This window comes from Zeus faber (assembly GCF_960531495.2).
Source record: "Zeus faber genome assembly, chromosome: 4".
Classification (NCBI taxonomy): Eukaryota; Metazoa; Chordata; class Actinopteri; order Zeiformes; family Zeidae; genus Zeus; species Zeus faber.
Window position 1 is genome coordinate 33,459,956 of NC_137191.1, and position 24,235 is coordinate 33,484,190.

Consider the following 24,235-nt stretch of genomic DNA (forward strand, 5'->3'; position numbering starts at 1 on the left):
ATTGACCAAATATGATGTCATCCAGGTGTGTGCAGATCCTGTAAATCCAAGTTCAGAGAAGCTGAGGAGAAGGATTTGGTGGTTACCTGTGTCGAAGGCAGCAGACAGATCTAGGAGAATCAGGACAGACGAGAGATAAAGTCTTGGCAGTGTGGAGAGCCTCCATGACAACAAGGTGAGCATATAGAAAGAGTTTGTTTCGAATATTTTATTTTTATCTTTTATGTATGTTTTTATGTATGTTCAATGTTTGTTGTTTTGAGCTTGGATCTATGCTTTGTTTGGTTTGATTTTCTTCCTTTACTTTGATACATCAATCATTACCACACATACTCCTGCCATAGTCACTCGCTTCGATTCCATCATGAGAAAATCATCAACCAGCCTCATCAAACCGTGAGTAATCCAAGCAAACAACAGCAGAACAATCCAAGTGTGAGCACGTTGTTACCCGTATTATTCTGGCGTGAAAGGCTGTTCGTGGAAAATAAGTGAAAGCCATAGGCCTTAAAGTCTGTTTCAGAAAACATGTCCTCAAACAAGCCATTCAACTTTGTGTCTCAGTACTACGTAGAAATTAGACACATTACAATTAGAACCCCCCCAATCTGAGTAACTCCTCCCACGGCTGTATCGCACCGGACCAGCATCAAAGCTAAGAGATAATCATGGGAAGTGCTCTGTTGTTGGCTGCAGAAACCAGCACAAATCTTTTAAAACAAAGAGGAATTGATACCAACTGCAGACGAGGGAAAGTTGTTATTTAAAAATAATTCTGCTGTGTTTCTTTCTGTGTATGGATGTGTGTGTGTGTGTGTGTTTGTGTGTGTGTGTGTGTGTGCTTGTGTGTGTGTGTGTGTGTGTGTGTCCACGTTACTGCTGTACTGCCACTCCGCGTTCCTCCAAACAAAACCTAGATGTATTTATTTTATTTGATCTACCGATGTTTCCATAATTGAATGAAACAAAAATGCCCCAAGCCCTGTCGTATCCTGCGGTGCTCTAAGCTCTGCACTGCTCCAGACACCGCGGTGAACACACACACAAGTTTGTGGAACAAACTTTTAAATGAGGCCTTGTAGATCTAATATGAGTGAAGATTCAGCTACTGGATTGCTTATTTCTCGCCTCAAATTTGTTCAGAAACTGATTTTGGTGGACTGATATGGTGAAATCAGTGAACGTTTACAAATAAATATAACAGAATCCTGAGTAAAGCTCAAACCCCTCTGGCTCACAGAACTTGGGGACTCGGGAGGGGTGGCTCCTCCCACTTAAACAGCTCGTCTTCAGAGAGGGTGGATTGAATGCATGTTAGAATGGCTCGAATGCGTAATCTGAGTAATATTTTCAGAAAGAAACGTTAAAAAATGTTTTGGGGGCCTTAGAGACCATATATTAACCTGGTGAAAAGGACTTTAATGGGCCCTCTTCAACTGTGTGTCTGTCCTTGGTAGAGTGGGAGTCTGTAACTTGTGACTGAATTGTACTGATTGTGGTTCCATGTGCAGGTTTTTCTCATGCCCTCTCTTGAAAAATCTCAATAATAAAAAAAAAGGTTTCGGACTTCTAGAACAATAGCTAGGTACTGCAGGCAGTAGTTGACTTGGGGTGGTTTTGTAGAAACAATTTAGATGATCTACCTCATGCAGATTACCTTGGGACTGACATGGCTTGAGTGAAAACACAAGGGCACAATGTCATGTCCCATATGCGTCATTCTCTGATTTGAGCAGATCTTTATGTTTGTACTATGTAATTGTTATTCACTATAACATTTTATTTTTTATTTTTAGTTAATTTTACAAACATATACTTTACATGATACAAAAATATTGATCACAGTGTATTTTCATGGAGGTGGGGGGGGGGTGCAAACAGAGAAAAAGAAAAGAAGGTTGAAAAAAATGTGTTTTAATAAATTATATAATCAATATCTGAAATCGAGAATAAGAAGGCAATTAATACAACAACAAAACAGTCAAATATTTTTGGACACACTTCGTTCGTACGGATATTTTTGTTTTTAGGATAGATCTTTTCATTGTCGGATTGTCTCAGGCGCAAAAAACCCGCCTGTTTAACCGAGACCCGTGTGAACAGCGACCCCAAGTTTCTAATTTCCGCATTTCAGCTTGACAACGTCCAACACCTCCCTCCCTGCCACTACACACACACTCACATACACACACACATGCACGCACACACGCACGCAGATACATTCACCGGGTGCCTACAGGAGGCAACTCCATCCCCGGTCTTTCCTTCCAAAAAAAATAAAAATAAAAACTGTGTTCCCAGCCCTCTGTTCATCTTGTGTTTGCTAGATTTCAGCAAGCCCTGCGTGGCTGACTGGGAGGGTGGAGGGGGCTACTCTAGTCCAGCCGTCTCCAGTGGGAGGGGACGCAGCGGCACACCTCCTCGCTGAAGGAGAAGCCCGGCTCGCACCGCCTCCGCCGGGCCTCGCAGGGGGGCCTGTGACAGCTGGAGAGAGAGAGAGGGAAGGCCAGAGAGATTGTGATAGTTAGCACTGAAGGAGGTCCAAGGCAAAGGTCCAAAATAAGCTCAAGGTGGGTGGATGGATGGATGGACAGTATTATATGTCCATTATGTCAATTCAACCTACTGTTGATGTGAGCTGTGATGTGAGACACACATTTCCATTGCGATTTCCATCTGTCTGTCTGTCTGTCTATCTGTCTGTCTATCTGTCTATCTATCTGTCTATCTATCTATCTATCTATCTATCTATCTATCTATCTATCTATCTATCTATCTATCTATCTAAAATGATCAGCCACAACATTAATGCCTACAATAGGCACGTGAGCATCAGAACTGTACCATGGAGCAACAACAAACACCTTTTCTTCTATATCGTGTGTATGGCCTGGGTTAGATTACGATCCGATCGAGCAACTGCGGGATGTGCTGGTACAACACCCCCAATCTATGGGGGCCCCACCTGGCAACTTACAGGACTTAAGGGATCTGCTGCTAACATCTTGGTTTCAGATACCACAGGACTCCTGCAGAGGTCTTATGGAGTCCATGCCTCGACAGGTCAGAGGTATTTTAGCGACATGAGGGGGAGCTATACAATATTAGTTATTAGTGGTTATTAGTGGTAGTTTTAATGTTGTGACTTATATTCCAAAATAAACCTCAAATTCTGGGTCATTAGGTTTTGAAACAACAGCTCCTTCATCCAAACATTTTTAATATATTTTTACATGGCTCCCTTGAATTTAGAACTGTATTATCATGAATAATGTGTTAAGGTGACAAAGTTACATCAAAAAACACTTTACTAGCCCAATATATTGTATACATATACAAAACATACAGTATATACACATATACAACACATGATATATCTATGTATATAAACTGTGTGTATATATATATATATATATATATATATATATATATATATATATATATATATATATATATGTATATATATATATATAAACACACACACTTGAAAAATGGAAAACTATGAGGCACTTAATACTATGGGACACGTGCACACACACACAGACACTCAACACGGGGACTCCAGACACTAGATTCTTACTGCTTTGCTCTACTCATAAATCACTACTGAACAAGGTCACAAAGGGTCAATAGTGGATGTGCACATAGATGTCTATGTGCATGCCGCATTGTGTGTGTGTGTGTCTCAACACACACGCGCATGTGTTGTGGAGAGGAAGTGGTGAAATGACGACTGGTAGAGGCCATTAGCAGACTGGGGTCTCTATTACAGACCCTAATTCACTGCAATGCCAACCAAAGGGGGTTAGGGGGTGCAGGCTATGGATGGACCATGGCAGTAATTTGGGATGAGGTGCTACCCTTCTTAGTTCCAGCCCAACTACAGCTGTTGCTTCGGGAACTTTTTTGAGGAAGAGTACCACTAATTTGTCCGGCCAAAGAAACTATAAGCAGCAGTGTAAATTGTTGTTGTGTAATATCTTGTTGGCTAATATCTAAATATATTTATTGTATCGATCCTTTATTTAACCAGGTAGCCGTCCCATATTACCCTACCCTACACACAAATCCTAAAGCAATCCTTAAAACAAATCAAAACCTACTGTACAAACAATACAAAAAACAATACTTTAAATAATTAAAATACCCTACTTAACCCTAGCCATAAAATATGGAAACGGGTGACAAAAGATTTGTACAACATTGAGGTGACCAGTGCTTTGAATTCCTCCAAAGGCTTTAATACTCATTATGAAGGTACACATTTTTTATCGTAGCGTCAACCTGATATATGCAAAAGAGGGCAGACAAAGAGGGCATCTGAGCGCAATATCTGATTCACAAGACGGACAAAACAAGTATAAAGACATTCCCAACGGATGAGCAATGTAGGCCGGAATGGGGACCGCCATTCAACAGACCATTCACTCGATTTCACATGAGCACATGTAATAAACCTCAACACAGATTTATTCAATCACATTTTGCATCATGTAAGGGTCTTTTTCTAATGCTGCATTCACAAATAATCCCACGGCATACCACTACTCCGTTAATCACTAAAAACATCACAAAACCAGTAATATAATAACCCAACACCCACACAACTTGAGCTTGAGCTTTTTCTGATGAACACAGAGCTTGCTTTAATTGATGAATCATTGCAATTCCAAAAAAAAGCCTTGCAATTTTGATCTTGCAACACAAGAACTTATTTTCATGATTTATTTTGGTGGAATTTGAAAGGAAAATCACAGAACACCTGGCAGGCTCCCACGGTGGTTGAAAAACACGGATGTAAATTATATCCATCCATTGCTCCATCATCCATAAAGTATATTTATGTAAAATTAACTCCATGTTGTATCATCATTCACTGCATAAGCTCGAAACCCACCTGCATGTGGCTTGGTGGAAGCGCCGCCCCTTGAGGAAGCACCTGTTGGGCGACTCGCTGCACTCACAGGAGCATTTCGCTTTGTTGAGGGGCTGATGACGCGGGCAGGTCTTGTCGCACGCACACTGGCAGGTCTCCGCATTGAAGATATGATTGGCCGGGCAGGCGGAGGGTGGTGGGACGTTACAGGCACACCGGCAAGTGTTGCGGTTGAGATGGCGATGGGGTCCGCAGCCGTCGAGGTGGGCGCGACGACACACACACTGGCAGCTCTCCATGTCTAGCTCCTTGTCCGGGCCGCACAGATCTGTCCCGAATAGGTCTAAGAGAGAGAGAGAGAGAGAGAGACAGACAAGGTAAGTTTATTTGTAGAGCATATTTCATATAGACTGGGTCCTCAATGCCGGACTACTTCAAGCAGTTCTTGAATAACTGTCAAAATTATCGTCAACATACTGTATGAATATATTTCTCGGGTAGACTCACTAAATAATGGAAATATTAAACAGTAGGATATCCTGTAGTGCAGGGGAAAGCCCTAAGACAGCCAAGTACGCTTTCTTTTTCTACGCAGTCTGTGGATTGTCACGTGGGGAAGACCGATAGCCAATGGGTGCCAAGCTGACTGAAACGGAAGAACTCATGAATGCAAAAGCAGCCATAGCGGCAAATGTGAACACTGTGAAGCATAAAGTTTGCGCTGCAACAGTCCATGTTCCTAACGTCTCAGTGAATTAATCTATTCCTTTTTCTTTTTGGATTTATGTAAAAAATAGTGCAACAATTGCATTGCTAGTTTGCCCTGTCGGTCGTCCGCCACATTTGTTTACTCTTACAGTAAGTCACGTTTGATCGCGAGAGTCAGGACTGGAAAATCTCCTGTAGCCACACCTTCATGCCAAATCTTGTATGGCTACCCAAGATTAGATTCAAGATTCAAGAGGTTTATTTGTCACATACATATACATACTTTCATACATATATGCAGTGAAATGCCTTTACAACGCACCCGCAGATTATGCACAATAGTTACTAAACCGAACATAATAGCTAACCTAATTCCTACCTAGCTAACGAACTGAAACAAACTGGTTCCTAAAACGTAATGCAGTTAGTGAATAGAATAAAATAAAGAAAAGAAAATTGAAATAAAATAAGACTCAAAAATATAATAGAGAGTGTACAAAATAGAAGTGAAGGGACTAGAGTTATATATATGGGATAGGGTATTTGTATATGGAGATATGTGCAGTAAAGTTCATGTGAATAAAGTGAGTATGGGGATATACACTACAGTATACAACAGTATGACACAGCAATACAGTAACACTGAACAAAACAGCAATACAGCCCAGTTTGCAGTAACCCAGTGCAGTGATACAGTAACTTGCAGTACAGTACAGTATGCTACATACAGTACAGTAAGACAGTGGGGCCTATGTGAGTGTCTCAGTGCTTTTTGTAAGGACCCCTGGTGAGGTCAGCATTGACAGTTCTTATGGCTTGCGGGAAGAAACTCCGTCTCAGTCTTTCTGTCCTCGCTGTGTGGCTGCGGAGGCGCTTGCCTGACCGCAGCAGCTGGAACAGTCCGTTGTTGGGGTGGTGAGGATCCTTCATGATCCTGCAGACTCTACTATTACACCTCCTGGTGTATAAGTCCTGCAGGGAGGGGAGAGTCGTTCCAGCGGTACGTTCGGCTGAACACACCACCCTCTGCTGGGCCTGCAGTAGGAATCTGTGAGTTTGTGTTGTGCTATTGTGGTGTGCTGTTTTGGGCAAATTGTTGCTCTCCACACACTATAGGAACAAAACTGTGAAAGCATGCTATGTCGTTATGTGTGGGTTCTCCCATATTGTCAACAAATCTTATGAATTGAAAAATCTCGTAGTGTGGACCAGGGATTGGATTTTGAAACATTTCTGTGGTGTGGGGATGGTGTGGTTTGAGCTGCCACATCTTTCCATGATCTAGGTAATTGGGGCGCAGGATCAGTGTGGCTACATACCTGTTGCTTATTGATTGGTCTAATGAGCAACAGTTAAAACCCCAATCCCCACACAAACTCACGATAGGAGCCCTTGTCATGACACATGTCCATCTGCTCCTGGGCTTATTCCACCTAGCCCATTCGCTACAATAAACTGTGTCTGAAACTCCATCGTCTGTGTCTCTGTGCCGGAGGTCCCTGAAAACGCCATTTGGGTGGCGTGTGGTAGGCGAAACTGACACAACCTCTAACCGACAGATCCTTTATTTAACACAATTCTTCAACTCTCAGGTGAATCAGAATGGAGAAGCTTTCGGACATCCCGAATTTCCTTTGAGTAGGAAAAGAGAAGAGAGTTTAGAGTGTAGAAAGTGGTTAAAGGCTGAAAGGGAGAGGCGTATATAAAGGACAATCAGGCGACACCGGTATCATTCCAGATTTAGATTGTGAAACAAAATGAAAGCAGTACAAAATTATGTGTGCAAATTTCCAAAATGGAGTGAAAACATTGGATAGAGGGATCATCTCTGATGCTGCTGGAAGAGGTAGTCGACCTCGTCCAAGACTTACATAAGTCCTGAGTTGAGTTGCTATGTTTAACAATTGTTCAATGTGAATGAAAAAATTACGACTGAGGGACAGAATTCCAAAACACAAACTAATGGTGGTCTCCACATCACTCTCTCACTCTCTCTCTCTCTCGCTCTCTCTCTCTCTCTCTCTCTCTCTCTCTCTCTCTCTCTCTCTTTCTCTTTCCCTTCCTTCTGTCTTTCTTTTTCCGGATGGATAACACAGATGGTTTTCTTTTCATTACTGGCAAAGCGTCTTGTGTCTGCTGACAAAACAGTGAGTGCATTCTCAGTGTGTTGCCACGTGGCCGGCTTCATGTCTGCGTGTGTGTGTGACTGTCTACTGATGGGCGAGATAACATATTAATATTGAACAATGGCGCATAATTTAGCGCAAACAATGTCTTACAGCCAACAAAATATGGAATCCCTCTAGTGGTAAAAGGTTTGACTCTTCTTTCAGATCTGGTCATTGACGACATTGACGTCACTTAGTAAAAACATTTGTGACATTTTCAAAATCTTCGATCATTTCCTTCAGTCGGTGTAACTGTACAGTGAGCGAGGGGGGACTTCCGGTGAACAGACGGTTCATTATTTAGTTTGAGTGGCTAATAGTAATTTCAAAGATTTGTTCACTGCAAACTTGAAAATCACTAAATCCGTCCCTCCTTTTCCTCTCCTGGTTTGGCTTCTCCCTTTGAATGGCTCCGGCAAGTAACGCTGCTTAGTTTTAGAAATACTCCGATTTATCTGGGAATGCACGGTTATTCCACTCTCTGAAACCTCCGATCCAGTTTATCTCCAGTCTCTGGTTGTACCTCTCACAAAGACAAGCTATATATGTGTGCTTCTCCCCAGAGTGGTTTGAGCACACGGGCAGCCAAAAGTATATGAGCCTCTCCCCCTCCTGCCTGTAGCAAGCGAAAATCAAATGTTCCCCCTTTCCTATCTCATTTCCCAGTTTGTGAACTCGGAAGAAAAAATAAATCCCCATTCCTGGTACAAACGTAGTGCAAAACTGCCAGAATTAATTCTTACAACCATCAAACTGCAAATAAAAATGGATAAGAAAGGATTTTTCCCCCCAAGATCGACATGTGTTACACAAAGCGAGCTTATTTGAATTGACGCGTGTTCGGATTTAAGTCGACTCGTTTTTCCTGCCTCCTCGAACTGCCTCTCTCCTCTCTCCAGGGTCTCCTCCGCATACCTCCTCTGTTACGTGCTGGGTGTACATCGAGAATTACACGCTTGTCTCGCAAACTTTATTACGTCCCGAGGTCAACAAAGAAATTCCATTTTAATGGTTGGAGAGTGCGTGTCGGTGGCAGGGTTCAGTGTTGGGGTAGGTGCATGTGATAACTTTTTGGATGTAAAATCTTCTACGTTTTCTTTGCTTTTTTAAATCGGCTCAACCCAAGTGAAAGCAATAACACATTGTGAGGGTAAGACTCTGGAATTGCAGGTTCTTGTCAGTAGATTCCCCAGTGTACTGGGCAGTACACTGGTGCTGGACAGTACACTGGTGGGAAGTATTTATGTCCCACATCTTACAAATTGCGTAAGTTATAAATGATGCTGAAAGCCAAAAGCGAAAGAAAGAAAGGAAGAAAGAAAGAAAGAAAGAAAGAAGGCAAAAGAACATTAAAAAGGGTTACAGACGGCAACATGTGACATATATCCAGTGTGAATGCAAATTGTGAGAAAACAGTTGCATGGCGTGACCTTTAATGTCCAATAATGTGTGTGCCCAATATGACTATTGGACCAGACCAACTACAGTTTGTGATATTGACAGAATCTAACATACTGTAATGAGAGTATTCATGTCCTACTCTGGTGACACCCAAGTAACAAAATCTGTAAAAACAAAAATAAAATAATATAAATAATATAAAATAACATTTTAAAAAGATTTAGTGGAATCCCATAAAGTAATTAACCTTGAGATTTCTCCTCTGCACCACAGTGAAAAAAAAAAAGAAAAATGACTAAAGTGAATGTGAGGCTATTATTTAAACATACTGTCTTTGCATATATTAGTGTGTTTGTGTGCGGAATTCACTACGCTGGAGTCTTCAAATTCTTCCTTACGTCATCTGTTTATACTGTGTCCACAGAGGTTTACCACAGGAACATCTACACACACACACACACACACACACACACACACACACACACACACACACACACACACACACACACACAACCACACACTCAATAGTGGTCATAAATTCTCTACAGTGAACATGTGAACATTTTCTCATCACAAACAGTTACGAATAGAGAGATGGCTCTATTAACTCTGTGTGTGTGTGTCTGTGTGTGTGTGTGTGTGTGGGGGGGGGGAGGGATGTGCGATAGTGTATGTGCAGTGTCCCCAGCTGTATGCAGCTGTATGCACACTCAAGAGAAATTCTGAAAATACGATGCTCAAATAAAATGTAGCCATATTTATCATAATATGTGACCTGACACGTCCTCAGCCTGTGCATTTCGCAGCACTGTACTGTTCCATTCTCAGTCAAAAATGAGTTTAAGGCAAATTTATGTTCCTCAATGTTTTCTATCCCTCAACTTATTTTCAAAACTGAGTTTTGATTTTGAAATATTAGATAAATATTAAAGAGCTTGAGGCTACCTGATCCACTAGCATTACAGGGAAAAATTGTCACTCACCAACTGGTTGAGCAGCGCAAACGGCGATCTTATGTTTCCCTTTTATGCAAACATGCAGATCAAGATCATCCTTCGATATTCTTTGTGATGTCAAGTCAGAATGCAAAACTGCTTTGATAAAATAAAGTTATAAATTAAATTATGTTAATAAATGTTAAATGTTAATGTTAATAAATTAACCCCTAGTCCTGGGAGGACCCATTTTTGTTCTGGGAATTGTTGTGGTCTGGGGATGTTTTTCTTCTGGCGAACTTAGAGTGAAAAAAAGATAACTTCAATTTAAAATTAAAGGTTTAATTTGAATTACCGTATTTTCACGACCATAAGGCGCACCGTACTAAAAGGCGCAGTCTCAGTTATGTGTGCCATTACTGTATTTAACACACACATAAGGCGCACCGGATTATAGGGCGCGGGTTTTATATACCGGTACATATCCTCTACTACGTTTAAATACCTCTACTGCGTATTTAAAAATAGAGCGGGAGCAAAACTGAGTATGTTTGTGCTTTATTCATGTATTTATTACAAAGTATTAATCAAACCCATCGAAGTCATCATCCTCTGTTTCTGAATTAAACAGCTGCGCTAAATCAGACATGCCAGTTTCCCCTTCTTCGCTGTCAGAGTCACTTTCCGTGCCGTGCGGCTCCTCGGAAATGATGCCGGCTTTTGCGAAAGCTCGAACAACAGTGCCAGCAGACACGTTAGCCCAAGCATCTGCAATCCATCCGCAAACTGTGACGTAACTTGCCCGGCGCTGCCTTCCACTTTTCGTGAAACTGTGGTCTCCGTCGGTCATCCATCGCTCCCACGCCGCTCGCAGGCTTACTTTGAACGGCCGGTTCACACCGATGTCGAGCGGTTGAAGTTCCTTTGTCAGACCTCCCGGAATAACAGCAAGCACAGCGTTCATTTGTTTCACCTTGTTTTTCACATCGGCTGTGAGATGGGCACGCATGGAGTCACAGATTAACAGCGATGGTGATGCGTGGAAAAAACCACCTGGTCTCCTTACATACACCTCCCTCAGCCACTCTTTCATCATCTCCTCATCCATCCAGCCCTTTTCATTTGCCTTAATAACGACTCCAGCTGGAAAAGTCTCTTTAGGCAAAGTCTTTCTCTTAAAAATCACCATAGGCGGCAGTTTCTGTCCATTTGCGTGGCAGCCAAGCACAACAGTAAACGACGCCTTTTCATACCCCGTTGTGCGTATCGCTACCGTGCTGGTCCCCTTCTTCTCCACCGTGTGATTCACCGGGATGTCGAAAGTGAGCGGCACCTCGTCCATGTTGGTGATGTGGCTTGGCTGGATGCGTTTGTCGGCGATGTGTTTGCTGCAGTAGGAGTGGAAGCTCGCCAGCTTTTCATTATAATCCGCCGGACGTTGCTGCGCTACTGTAGTCCTGGTCCGGATGGAACAATGGCACCGTTTCATAAAACGAAAGCACCACGACGGACCTCCTTGAAAATGTTCAATTTTCATTTCTTCCGCTAGCGTTACTGCTTTTAGTCGAACAGTGACCGTCGAAACGCTCGCCCCACTCGTTCTTTGCTCGATGATCCACCGCTCGAGTCTTTCCTCCAACTCGGGCCACCTCGCCTTATGTCCGCGGAACACACATAGGGCGCACCGCACTATAGGGCGCGCCGCACATTTTGAGGGAAAAAAAATGACGTTTATATGCGCCTTATAGTCGCGAAAATACGGTATGCATTTTCCAATGTTTTTTATAAATTAAGGATTTAACCTTTCACCAAGTTCATCGACTGGGACACCGGGTGGGGAACCGTCCCTGCTCCATCATTGCTAAGTTTGAACACTTCAAGCACAAGGAGCTGGTTAAAAGCAAAGGAAGGGAGCTGAAAGGAACAGCGCTGGGCATGAACGATCAATTTCCCCGGGAGATCAATGAACAACGGAAAGTGCTGTATCCTGTCCTGAATGAGAACCGGCAGAAGGGTAAATGAATATTGATGGTTGTTGACAAATTATATATAGACGGTCTGTTGTACCGAGACTCCTCGACCACACCCTGTATGTGTTCTTGTAATTCCGGTTATTATATACTGCAAGATGTAGGAATAGGCATGCTATCTGTGTCAGGATTTAAAATATCGCTCACTCTCATCTCACCTTCCTAATTCCCCCTCCATACATCTCTCATCATCTCACCTCCCTAATCCCTCTCTCCTTACTTCTCCTATCACTCTCACTCTATAACGTCTTTCACTTAATGTATGTCTAATCCGGCAATGTTCTGTTTTTATCTTTGTCTACTTGTCATTTGTTTGTGTAGTTATGTATCCCTACAAACTTACGACAATACTATGGCAGTGAAAAGGAATATAAAGGAGGAAACCCCAAACTTATCTATGGGTAAGCATGGGAACGGTAGTATAGCTATTGCCTTGGATGCACTGTGCTATCACCCCCTAACTAGCTTCAATGACACCCATGAAGTTTGTTAGTTGGAATGTGAGAGGCTTGGGCTCACCTGCTAAACGTAGCAAAATCCTAACTCACCTCACCAAGATGAACCCCAGCTTCTGTCTACTGCAAGAAACCCACCTCACAGCATCTGAGCACCTCAAACACAAAGCTAAATGGGTTAATCAGATGTTTTCCGCATCATACAACTCAAAAAAAAGAGGTGTCTCTATATTGATCAATAAAAGTATCCCATATCAGAATTAAACCACAATCTCAGACCCAGAAGGGCGTTACATAATGATTAATGGGATTTTAGGTAACATCAAATTAACCATAGCTAATATTTATGGCCCCAATGAGGATGACCCAAATTTCTTTCACAATACATTTTCAAAACTTTTAGAATTCTCTGAATTAATTATCATATTGGGCGGAGACTTCAACATAGTACTGGATCCAAATTTAGACCGTTCTCAAGCCAGAAATATTCCCAAATTCTGGTGTTCGTCAGACACTTTAAAACAAAATATGAGTGATCTTGCTCTTGGGGATTGTTGGCGATCAAATAACCCACATTCTAGAGAATACACATATTATTCACCATCCCACCAAAGTATCCCTAGAATCGACCTTTTCTTGACAAGTAACTCCGCACTGTCCAAAATCACTAATTCTGAAATCCACCCGATTGTAATTTCCAATCACGGGCCGATTAGATTCAACCTGATAAATGAAACAAACCGTAACCCCCCTGGCAGGTGGCGGTTTAACACCTTACTTTTGACAGATAAAGAATTTAACCATTTATTTTCAAGAGAATGGACTTCCTTCATTGAACTGAATGACTCCCCAGAAATATCACCATCCTTACTTTAGGAAGCAGTTCTAAGAGGTGGTATTATTTCATTCTCCACTCACAAGAAAAAGAAAGGACAACAATGCCAAAATAAACTCGAACAGCGACTAAAGGAGTTGCACTCCCAACAAGCCCACTCATCTTCTGAGCAAAAACTGAAATGAGATCAGGACAATTTCATCTCAACTTGAAACTATCATCCATCAAAAGACACAATTCCTTATGCAACGAACAAGAGCAAATTATTTTGAATTCAATGACAAATCAGGTAAATTTCTTGCCAATCAATTGAAACGTGATAGAGAAAAATCACTTATTACAGCCATCAAAGATTCACAGGGTAGAATAACATACTCTCCCACAAGACATCAATAACATATTTAGAGACTTTTATAATAACCTATATCACTCGGATAATGAATCGAATATATCAAACATTCACTCATTCCTTGATGATATCGACCTTCTCAAACTTTCGACGAAGCAGGCTACCACCTTAGATCAACCACTTACTCTTGTAGAACTCAGGAAAGTGCTCTTCTCTATGCCCAACAATAAATCACCTGGATCAGATGGCTACCCAGTGGAATTCTATAAACACTTCTGGCCACTTATCTCCCCATTATTCATCAGAATGGTTACAGAGGTCAAGTCAACCTCCACCATGCCTCCGCACATGAATACTGCTCTCATTTCAGTTTTGCTCAAACCCAAAAAGGACCCAAGCCTCACCTCCAGTTACAGACCCATAAGTCTTATTAATTGCGACCTTAAGATTATAAGTAAAACACTAAACAACAGAATTAAAAGAGTAATTCCATTTATAATTCACCCAGATCAAACAGGTTTTGTCAAAGGCAGACACTCATCCAGCAATATGCGTCGTTTATTCAGTCTGATGAGCATATCTAAAAGGAACAACTTTAATACTATTATTGCCTCTTTGGATTACATATCTCTTTTAAATCCTCAACAAATTTGGCTTTGGAGAGTCCCTCATTCAATGGATCAGAAACTCTGCTTCTGTCATCACCAATGGTTACACTTCACAGCGTTTCACTCTACAATGCGGCACAAGACAAGGATGTCCACTCTCCCCTTTACTAATCTCCATCTTTAATGAACCCCTCGCAGCGGCTATCCGTCAAAACAGTAATATTGTAGACATACAAACAGGAAACTCTGTTCACAAAATCAGTTTGTATGCAGACGATATCCTGTTGTACATACGGAACCCAATATCATCCCTACTGGGGGTGTTTAATCTTATATCTAAATTATCAGCTATCTCAGACTATTTAATAAATTGGACTAAAACCACAGTCTGACCACTCATTGGGTACTGTAATGCTGTAATGCTGCAACCCAGAAACTTCACTTAACCATCACAACGGGCAATAATATATACCTTGGTAATGATATCTCCCCCAATCTATCAGATTTGTTTACCCTTAACTTCACTCCATTGCTCAAATCTATTGAAGGAGACCTCATTCGACGGAACAACCTACCCATTTCACTGATTGGTAGGATAGCAGCAGTGAAAATTAATATACTTCCAAAAATAAACTATATATTTTCAATGACCCCAGTGCAACCAACAGTACATTGGTTTAATACTCTCAACTCAATAGTCAACAGATTTTATTGGAAATACAAGAAACCGAGAATTAAACTAGCAACACTACAGAAAAAGAGAGAGAGAGAGAGTGAGAGAGAGAGAGAGAGAGAGTGAGAGTGAGAGTGAGAGAGAGCGAGAGAGAGAGAGAGAAAGAGAGAGAGTGAGAAATACACCAGCCAAGACTGTGGAGGCCTAGCAGCCCCAAACTTTAGATACTACTATCTAGCAAACCATCTTCAATTTATAATTAAATGGTTACAACCAGAGCAACAATTGGCCCATGGATGGCGAAACACTGAACAACCTGAATGTCAGGAGTTATCATTATCCGATCTCCTATTCCTTACTGAATCTATAAGGAAACATAATTGCTTTAAAAACCCATTTATCACAACAACCCTGTCAGCCTGGTGGGAATTCCTCAAACTTAGTGGTCACACTCTTATCTCCAAACAAATTCACGCCAATCTGGCACAACCCTGATATCTTGGTTAAAAACAGACCAATAATCTTTAGGTCTTGGAAAAGACAAGGAATTACTCATCTGGAGCACATTTTTGAAAACAATTCGCTTATATCCTTCCCAACCTTAACCCAAAGGTATAATATCGGTGGCCACGGCTTCCTTCAATTAAAGCAGTCTCTAAAAGTTAAAATCAAATTGATGAACAACATCCTACAACTACCTCCAATGATTGAACATCTCACTCATATCGATCACTTGAAAAATCCCTTTTCTAGAATATACAGACTTTTATTAAAAACAGAGGACACCTTATCTTTACCTACAATGAAATGGGAAAGAAACCTTGCTGCCCACCGATATCAACCTGTGGGAGCTTATTTGCAACAACACCTTTTCTATGACCCGCAACTCCAAAATTCAACTCATCCAAGATTTTGCACATAGCCCATATCACGGAACACAAAATGTTCCAAATGGGTTTTGTGGATGAAGACATTTGCTCTCACTGTTCCCTTGATACTAGAGATAACTACTTTCATGCCTTCTGGCTCTGCCCTCCTATCCTAGCATTCTGGACCAACATCACCAAGAAGCTATCAATTCTTCTGGGTCGCAGCCTTCCATTCTCCCCGTCTTTATGTCTTCTCGGTGACCTCTCCTCAGTCGACCCACCACTGAAACACCACCAACCCATTTTGATCGCGTTGACAATGGCCAAGAAAACAATATTACTCCATTGGAAAAAGAGAGATAATCTCACCACATCCCAATGGCTGCAGTTATTAATAGATTACATCGCAATGGAAAAACTATTGGCAATATCCCAAAACAATGTTGATTAATTTAATTAAATATGGGCCACTTTTATCACTGACATAACTCCATCATTTAATACTTGAGTCTTCCTAAGTCGGTGCAATGTCGTTGTGCTTTGGGGCATGTGGGGGTCTGTCTCCGGGGGTGGGGGGAGAGACGTGCTCCCAGGGAGTACCTGCAGATGGCGTCCGTGTGTGGGTTCCAGGCGTGGTTATGGGTTCTGGGGCCCGGGTTGGGGGCGGGAGGTGTGGATCGCTGGTCTGGTCCTGTCAACCTGAGTCCTGAACCTGGCTGGCTGTGCTAGGCGCGGGGCTCACCATGTGGCCTCCTTCGTGGGAGGCGGTCTCCTGTCATCACACCAGGCTGCCGAGGTACCTGCCCTCTGACGCTCTCGGTGTGCGGGGCGCACCTCTCAGTGCCAAAAATCAAACTCAGCATATACACCACACAATAGACCGAGGGCTTGCAGGATGGGCGGGGTGCAGGCTATGTGGGTGGGGATGCGACGGGCAGCTGCCATCTTGCCTGTCACACTCCTGCCCAAGCGTGCTTCTCGTCTGTCCCAAAATTTTAATTCCACTCACATTAGCTTAGAACACATACACTGGCACACCAATCCTACTCGAAAAACACTCCATCGGACCAGGATATGCGGGACAGGAGGGGTGCGAGTGATTCAGGTTCGACTTGCCAGAAGGACTCACACCCCCAACCCTGCAATTTCAACTGCAATTACCAACAGCACACATTGAGCACTGGGGTTTTTTTTCTGGGCTGGTCCCTCGCGGGTCGGTGTGGGGGCGTGATTGGCCGGGGGGCGGTCCCCCGGGGGCTCTTCCGCTGCTTGGAGGCGCCGCAACATAATACCTGCCTTCTACATCAGTTCCAATGGGGCTAAGTAATGTACACTCACCGGTGGACAGGACACACACACACACACACACACACACACACACACACACACACACACACACACACACACACACACACACACACACACACCTGCTTCAAGTGCACCCCAGCACCCTCCTGGTTGCATTCCTCTCCTTTCCTCCCTCATTTGCTGCCATAATAATGACAGGAAGAGGCCACGTGACCACTTGTAGTTCCAGTTTTCCTGGACCTAATTCATTGTTTTTCAATACATGGTGTCATCCAATGTTTTTGTGTAAATGTTGTTTGTTTCTATGTTTATTTGTCTCACCGTGGTGATTCTCCCCCTCTTGAAGTAGTGATCAGTTGTTTATAGACCCAAACATGATAAATAGTTCTCCAAAGAGGGGGGTTGGTGGTGGCTCTCCATAACCAAAAACTGTGCTCTTGTCATTCTACAGGGCGTCCACAGGACAGAGTTATTGCAGCAGTTGTTGATGATTTAAGAATTAATAAAGAGTTGCATTGCAGGTTGAGAACTTGAACTCCACTTGCAGAAAAACTCTGTCCTGAATGCAATGGCATTCAAATACTCTGTGTTGTACGCCAAGCATGTGTACAGCACAGGTAAAAAAATAAAAAATAAAGAATTAAAATATTATGAAAAGAAAAACCCAAAACCTTTAAAGGCTGATTTCTAAGAACTTCTGTTCTCAAAATCTTAATCTTAATCTAGTCATAGCTTCCAAAATATTTGCTAGATTCCCACAAGTGATACCCTGTTCTGAAGCTCTGATTCTACACTTTCATATGTAGCTTAATTTCAAAATGTGACCCTAAAGTATGTGGTGAGTCACATATGACGATTATATATATTTTTTTAATAAATTTTCAAATATAACGTGAATTATTACATTTCACTGCATATATGTATGAAAGTATGTATATGTATGTGACAAATAAAAAATCTTGAATCTTGAAGATGACTTGCCATCTCCAGCCATTTTCACTTCCTGTCTTATATCACGTAGCCTGTCTGATCCTTTTGTGTACCTTTAGTGATGATTTCCTGTATTTGTGTGTGCTAAAAATATGAAAGAAATAATAAAGAAAGGAAATATGAAGAATACTTTCAGGAAAGCACTTTTATTTTGTCATGAACGGTCAGAGTAGTTGTGTCATGTATTGCTCGGTGATCATACTATTTGGTTTGTGGCCAATGAAAGCCCCCTCAAATCCACCTGTTGGATAGATGAGTAGAGCATGCCAGATAGATGAAGGGGAGGTAGGGGGAGTGCAGAAGTGCAGAAAGCAAGCAGCAAAGCAGGTGGGGCATGAGGGATTGTCTGATGAAATACTGTAGGCAGACCCGTAAGGGCTGTGAAGTGTGTGGCGCCGTAGTTGTCAGACAGAACTAGTTCCACAAAATATACATTATTTACGAGTTTAAAACTCTCAAAATCAATAAATTATAATATTGAACGGCAAAATAGGCAACATCACAATACTAACAACAATCACAGCACATAATTATTGGGAATGCAGCTACTGTTTATTGTGAAACAGGTTTCCATTTCCGTTGTGCACAGCTAGGGTAGAGGAGAAAGTCGCAAATTGACATTTGTATATTTCACCATACATCTAACACAGTTAAGATATTTTCCTCTTTGGGAATGTTACACTTCCACAGGTGAACACGACCACAGATCGACTTTGAACCCATCCTTCGCTCACTCTTGACTCTCCATCTTCTCTGCAATACTTCTATCTCAAAATGTCATCACTGGGAACCTGCCTCTAATGAATAGTAAGGTCCGTGTTGGTGGCGTACTCACCGACGTGCTGTGGGGAAGGCCTGGGAGGGGGTGGTGGCGGCGGGGGATGGGGGCCTCGCTGCCAGGTGTTCACCTTGGGAATGCAACGGCAATGCCTGCTGCTCCATGTGTGGCCCTGTGGGCATGTTCTGTTGGCTTCCGTGCACCTTTAGGAGAGAGCGAGAGAGAGAGAGAGAGAGAGAGTGAGAGAGAGTGAGAGTGAGAGTGAGAGAGCGAGAGAGAGAGAGAAAGAGAGAGTGAGAAATACACCAGCTACTAAGAATGAGTTGGAATCTTGGCCCACCATTTCACATAGCTGGCTAACCCCAGTCCAGTCTGCGGGTGTTCTCGCACACCAATTTGGGGCCGCCCCCTGAAAGTCGACGAGTCGAATCATCAGTGGGGAACCCGTCAGTTGACTGAGATTCTTCAAGTTGAGCAGTCCGTTTTTTTTCTAGAGTCAGTGTGCATTACAATAACAGGATAAAACAGATAGAAGCCTAAAAATACACAGCGATAACATTTCAATAAGGAATTATTTAAACAAAGGGGATTATAAAAATATTTTTATATGAGTGAATCGAACACGGCTCTCCATGCACCCCGATCGCAGTGCCCCGTTCCTCCAAATATAACAACTAAAAACAGTGTGGGGATGGGGCACAGAGGAACGTTGCACGACTCATAGAGTCGTTGAGATTGTTTTCTGCGCATTACGCATGGAGAGGGGATGATCGGGGAGACAGTCACGTTCCACGCACACTTGTTTCATTCAAGAAGGAGACATAAAAAAAATAGGAAAATAACACACTGTTTAGGTGCAGCGATCGTGGGAACCCCATTGCTGGCGTGCGCACCATCGGTACCGTAAGAGAGGGAGACAGGTGTGGAAAATGCGGCCTGATCGATCCCTCTCCGCGCCCCCCCCCCTCTAGATGGCACTCTAGGCGGTCGCCTATCTCGCCTCTAGGAAGAGCCGAGGCGGCCCTCCCACCTTCCCCCAGGTGTGCTGACTCTATGTTCTTTTGAGTGAACTGTAAGTCGCTCAGTCACAAAGAGGAAGAATGAATGTGAGAAACTGGTTTCATGAATGAGTGGATATCAAAGATTTTAGTGGTAAGTGGTAAGATTGTGCAACCATTGTATGTATGTACTGTATGTATCAGTGAAATAAAAGAAAACCATTGCTGCGTATTATCGCTACAAAGACATCTTATCCTCATTGGTTTTCTTCATTTCACATCACATTTATTGCATTGAACTTGTCTTTTACTCAAGTAGTAAAATACAAATCAATCAATACACACTATAGTGTTCTAAAGTATTCAGAGCCAGAGCCAGGATTTATCGATTCTTGTCCGATCACTTAGACTATATTGAGCTGCATATAACTTGGTACAAGCTATAACTATGAAATGATTCCTAGAAAATGCATCTTGGGCCAAGTTGTATTCTCTTTCATTTCATTTTCATTTTGTTTTCTGCTTTCCATCCTGATTACAAGTTAAATTAATTAATCTTTTTCTCATTCCTGGATTTGGGAATTATAAGGATACCCGATAGACGTATAGATATCATATAAATGCCATATCCAGGAATCTATGCCCTAGATGTGACATGTCAAACTTATGTCAAACTGAGTTGAGAGTGACGCAAAAAGTCAGTCGGGATACTTAATTTGTCCAGGAAATGGTATTTCTCAGATGTGTGTCTAAATGTGTGTGTGTGTGTGTGTGTGTGTGTGTGTGTGTGTGTGTGTGTGTGTGTGTGTGTGTGTGTGTGTGTGTGTGTGTGTGTGTGTGTAGTTATCTATAGTGTGTAGGCTGTGTAGTCAGGCTTAAGATATGACTTGATAGGGAAGCTGAGCGATTTTGAACAAATAAACACCTAGATCAAAGAAGGTTTTTCTTGGGTCAACTTCAATGAGACGGCAGGGGAAGGAGGTTTATCTTCAGTAAACGATCCCTTCATGCCTTCATGCCGCCTCTACAGTATCACTGTGTTTGGCAGGAGAAAATGCTTCTGCAGTAGTAATTATGTAAAGTGAAAGGATTTAAATGTTTGTTTTTTTTTCCTGGAAAACTCACTTTTATGTGCTATTTTCGAGATTCATATATTCATATAGTTGTTATTAAGTACCACCAGATGGATACATTAGAAAAAAATGCCTTTTTTGATTGAACCATTTCCTGGAAATTTTGCAAAGGCTCAACACTTAATTGATCTGTGAGTAAAAAATATTTTTAATGTTTCAGTTTTCGATACCTAAGTATCAAGGCAGCCAGTGTCTGAATTTCGAAAAGTCAAATCCAATGGTCACAAACCTACAACAGCACGCGTGCTCCAGTTCAGTTTACTGGAACATTAAGACCTTACTGACGACAAAAATAGGCTGAATTACAAAAACTTTACAATATATGAAACTCATACTCGTACTCCGAGAGTCTAACAATCTCGAGTCTGAAGGATTTAGAGTCCAACAATCAAGGTAACCTATGAGAATAATATCATACTTTGATTGTACATTGCCAAACAGGACTAAAATCCAACGTGTAGCTGTCAATACTCATCAATACAAGATCAACACGGTATCACACTTTTTTGTGCTAAAATTCACGAAAATGTATTTATTGAATCGTGTCCCAGAGCACCATTGTCAGACTTTTTTTGTGCTACACATAACAAAACATAACACAAATGTAAGCTGTAGAGATTTAAGTTGACCCTATACTGAGATAATGACCTTTGAACCCTGACCAGAGGTCACCTTTGAAGCCCTATATCTCAGTAAAAGAACAACCAGCTCTGGACAGCACTGGACATGTACTTTTAGAGGTAGTTTCAATAGGGGGTGGCACTTTAAATGGCTTTACATATAATTTAGGGCTTTGGCAAATACATGAGTAAATTCTGACAACGCAGGAATATTCCTGACCAAATTACCCCAAGATACACATGCATGTCGCACGCATCGCTATCTTCTTTTCGTTAAAAGGTTTATAATAATAAAACTACCTTACCCATGAGGCCATTGCATCAAGATGCATAACAAAATGGCACAGAATTGTAGTTTTTGTATTTGGCGAGGATTAGGGTTATGATTTGAAAGGTTTATAAATAATTGTGTAAATATTATGCAATGTATATAATAATTTGATTTTGGTCCTGTAGAAGCCACAAGTCTGTATGATATTAACCTTGTTTAAAGAGAAGAAGATGATTTATTCACGATGACATGGAGTACTACGCTACCCACAATTCTTAAGTGTAACAGTGACATCTCTGATTGGTGGAGCTTGCTGCTACCATGGAAATGTTAACAGTACTTGTGGGTGGGACTATTCAAATTTTCAGCAAGACGCGCATGCGAGCTATACATCATACATCATAAATACACGCTGACATTTATACACAATTAAATTATATCTATGAATGGAATTCATACTGAGGGTATGACTCTATATCCCTATTCTCCCAACCTTGAATTTAATAGACCATTCAATAGATGAATTTCCGTGACTGTGTGCATGAACAAGCAAAACCAGTATCCTGCTTTGTTTCGTGCAAGACACAGACAAAATTTAAACCCACATCCATGGTCCCCACCCCCCCCACCTCCCCTCGGTGGTGTACTTTCGTCATTAGGGACGTGGTTAGTTATCGTTTTGAAGGAGGTCTGAGGCGAAAATCAGAAAAATTTGAATATCCATAATACACCACATTTACCCCTTGTTGAATTTTTTTATATACAGTTAAGTGTGACATGTAAATAACTAGAGGGTGCACTGTACGTATATGCGCCCCTGCCTAATTTGTTGTGTTGCATGATCAAAATTGCAAGGATACACTCCTAATACACTCACACTAAACAATAAACAAAAAATAAACAATCACAATGAACTCAGGTTTCACACTGAAAGTGAGAACTAGCATTAGGTAATGATAATAAGCACTATTGTGGTTTTTTTTTATGTGGTTAACGGGAGTATTCAATTGTGAAAAGTGTGCCATGACAGAAAAAACGGTTAGTAAACACGGATCTAAGGGAAAGAAAGCAAGAGAATGAAAGACCAAAGAAGAGAATAATTAAGAAAGCAAGATAAAGATTTTGACAAAAATGGACAGAACACAAGGTTTCGTTGCTACGTGGACCCAGAGTGTTTCAGGATGTTTACAAGGAGATCGAAGGATAAAAACTGCAGAGCAATAAACAGCGCCGCCGGTGTCCTTTCTTGGGGTCGACCTTCACTGAGGCCAGCGGTAGTAGGAAGGGTGAGAGTACAGAGTGAGAGAGAGAGCTAAATGAGGGATCCATCTAGATCTGGAACATCTCTATTTGCTGTCTTAAGATCGAGTGTCTCGGTTGTTTGTTTTCTTCCAGTTAAATTGCAAACCCCCCCAGCTTTTTTTCCGGCCCGCCTTGCTGGTCCCTCCCGCTTTCCTCTCCGTCACTTCCATCTCCACCTCCTAAGCCCCTCCTCCTACAATGGCTTCTCGGGTATACAACATTGTCATATAGCCGCTCCAAGTCCTTTAAGTGGACAGTTCGGCCCGAAACATAACTTACTTAAGTACACAGATGCTTCCAGCTTTGCAAGGTTGCTCACACAATCAGAATCACGATCAGTTTATACGACCAGGTACATTTTCATATGCAATGACTTTGTGGTGTTAAGGATATTTTGAGGTGTTTTCAGGAAATGGATCACAATTCTTAATACAATGTAGCTTGGAACCTAGAACCTGTCAGCCTCCCAAAATGATATTCCTGATATTTTTATTGACAGTTTTTTGTTTATTTATCTCTTCCGCTCGTCATGACATCTGGATTTGTCAACTCTTTGGCGAGTGGTGGAAATTATGTTAATTTACACATTTATTCTTTGAAAGTAATTCCATGGACCACTCTGTTATTTTATTTTTCTACAGTACAATAAGTACAAGATGGCACATTCCTCAACAGTTGTGATGTATGTTTTTGATTGTAATGATATGGTTGTAGTTATACAGCATTTGCAGATGTCATTCCACATCATATTTAATGGAGTCCATGTTTTGTATGTACAACTGAATATAGTGTGTTTGCGGTCCATTGGACCCTCAGTGACACATTATGACTGCTAAAGGAAGCCATAGAAACTACGCCAAAATTGTGAAAAAACAAAAGTGGCTGCTCCTCCTCCATGAGTCCTATATATATATCTCAATGCTCTCTT

At 41.7% G+C, this 24,235-nt stretch overlaps 1 protein-coding gene across 1 annotated transcript in view; it reads right to left on the reverse strand.

Annotated features, from left to right (window-relative positions):
* Window positions 1-1,934: 1,934 nt before the first annotated feature.
* Window positions 1,935-24,235, reverse strand: part of vegfc (vascular endothelial growth factor c) — a 77,447-nt gene continuing 55,146 nt past the window's right edge. Inside the window, exons 5-7 of the mRNA XM_079999932.1 lie at window positions 19,041-19,186; window positions 4,898-5,219; window positions 1,935-2,484 (exon numbers count right to left, since the gene is read on the reverse strand). Of these exons, the coding sequence (XP_079856058.1) occupies window positions 2,376-2,484; window positions 4,898-5,219; window positions 19,041-19,186 (577 nt within the window). The 3' untranslated portion in view covers window positions 1,935-2,375. The remainder of the gene's footprint in view (window positions 2,485-4,897; window positions 5,220-19,040; window positions 19,187-24,235) is intronic.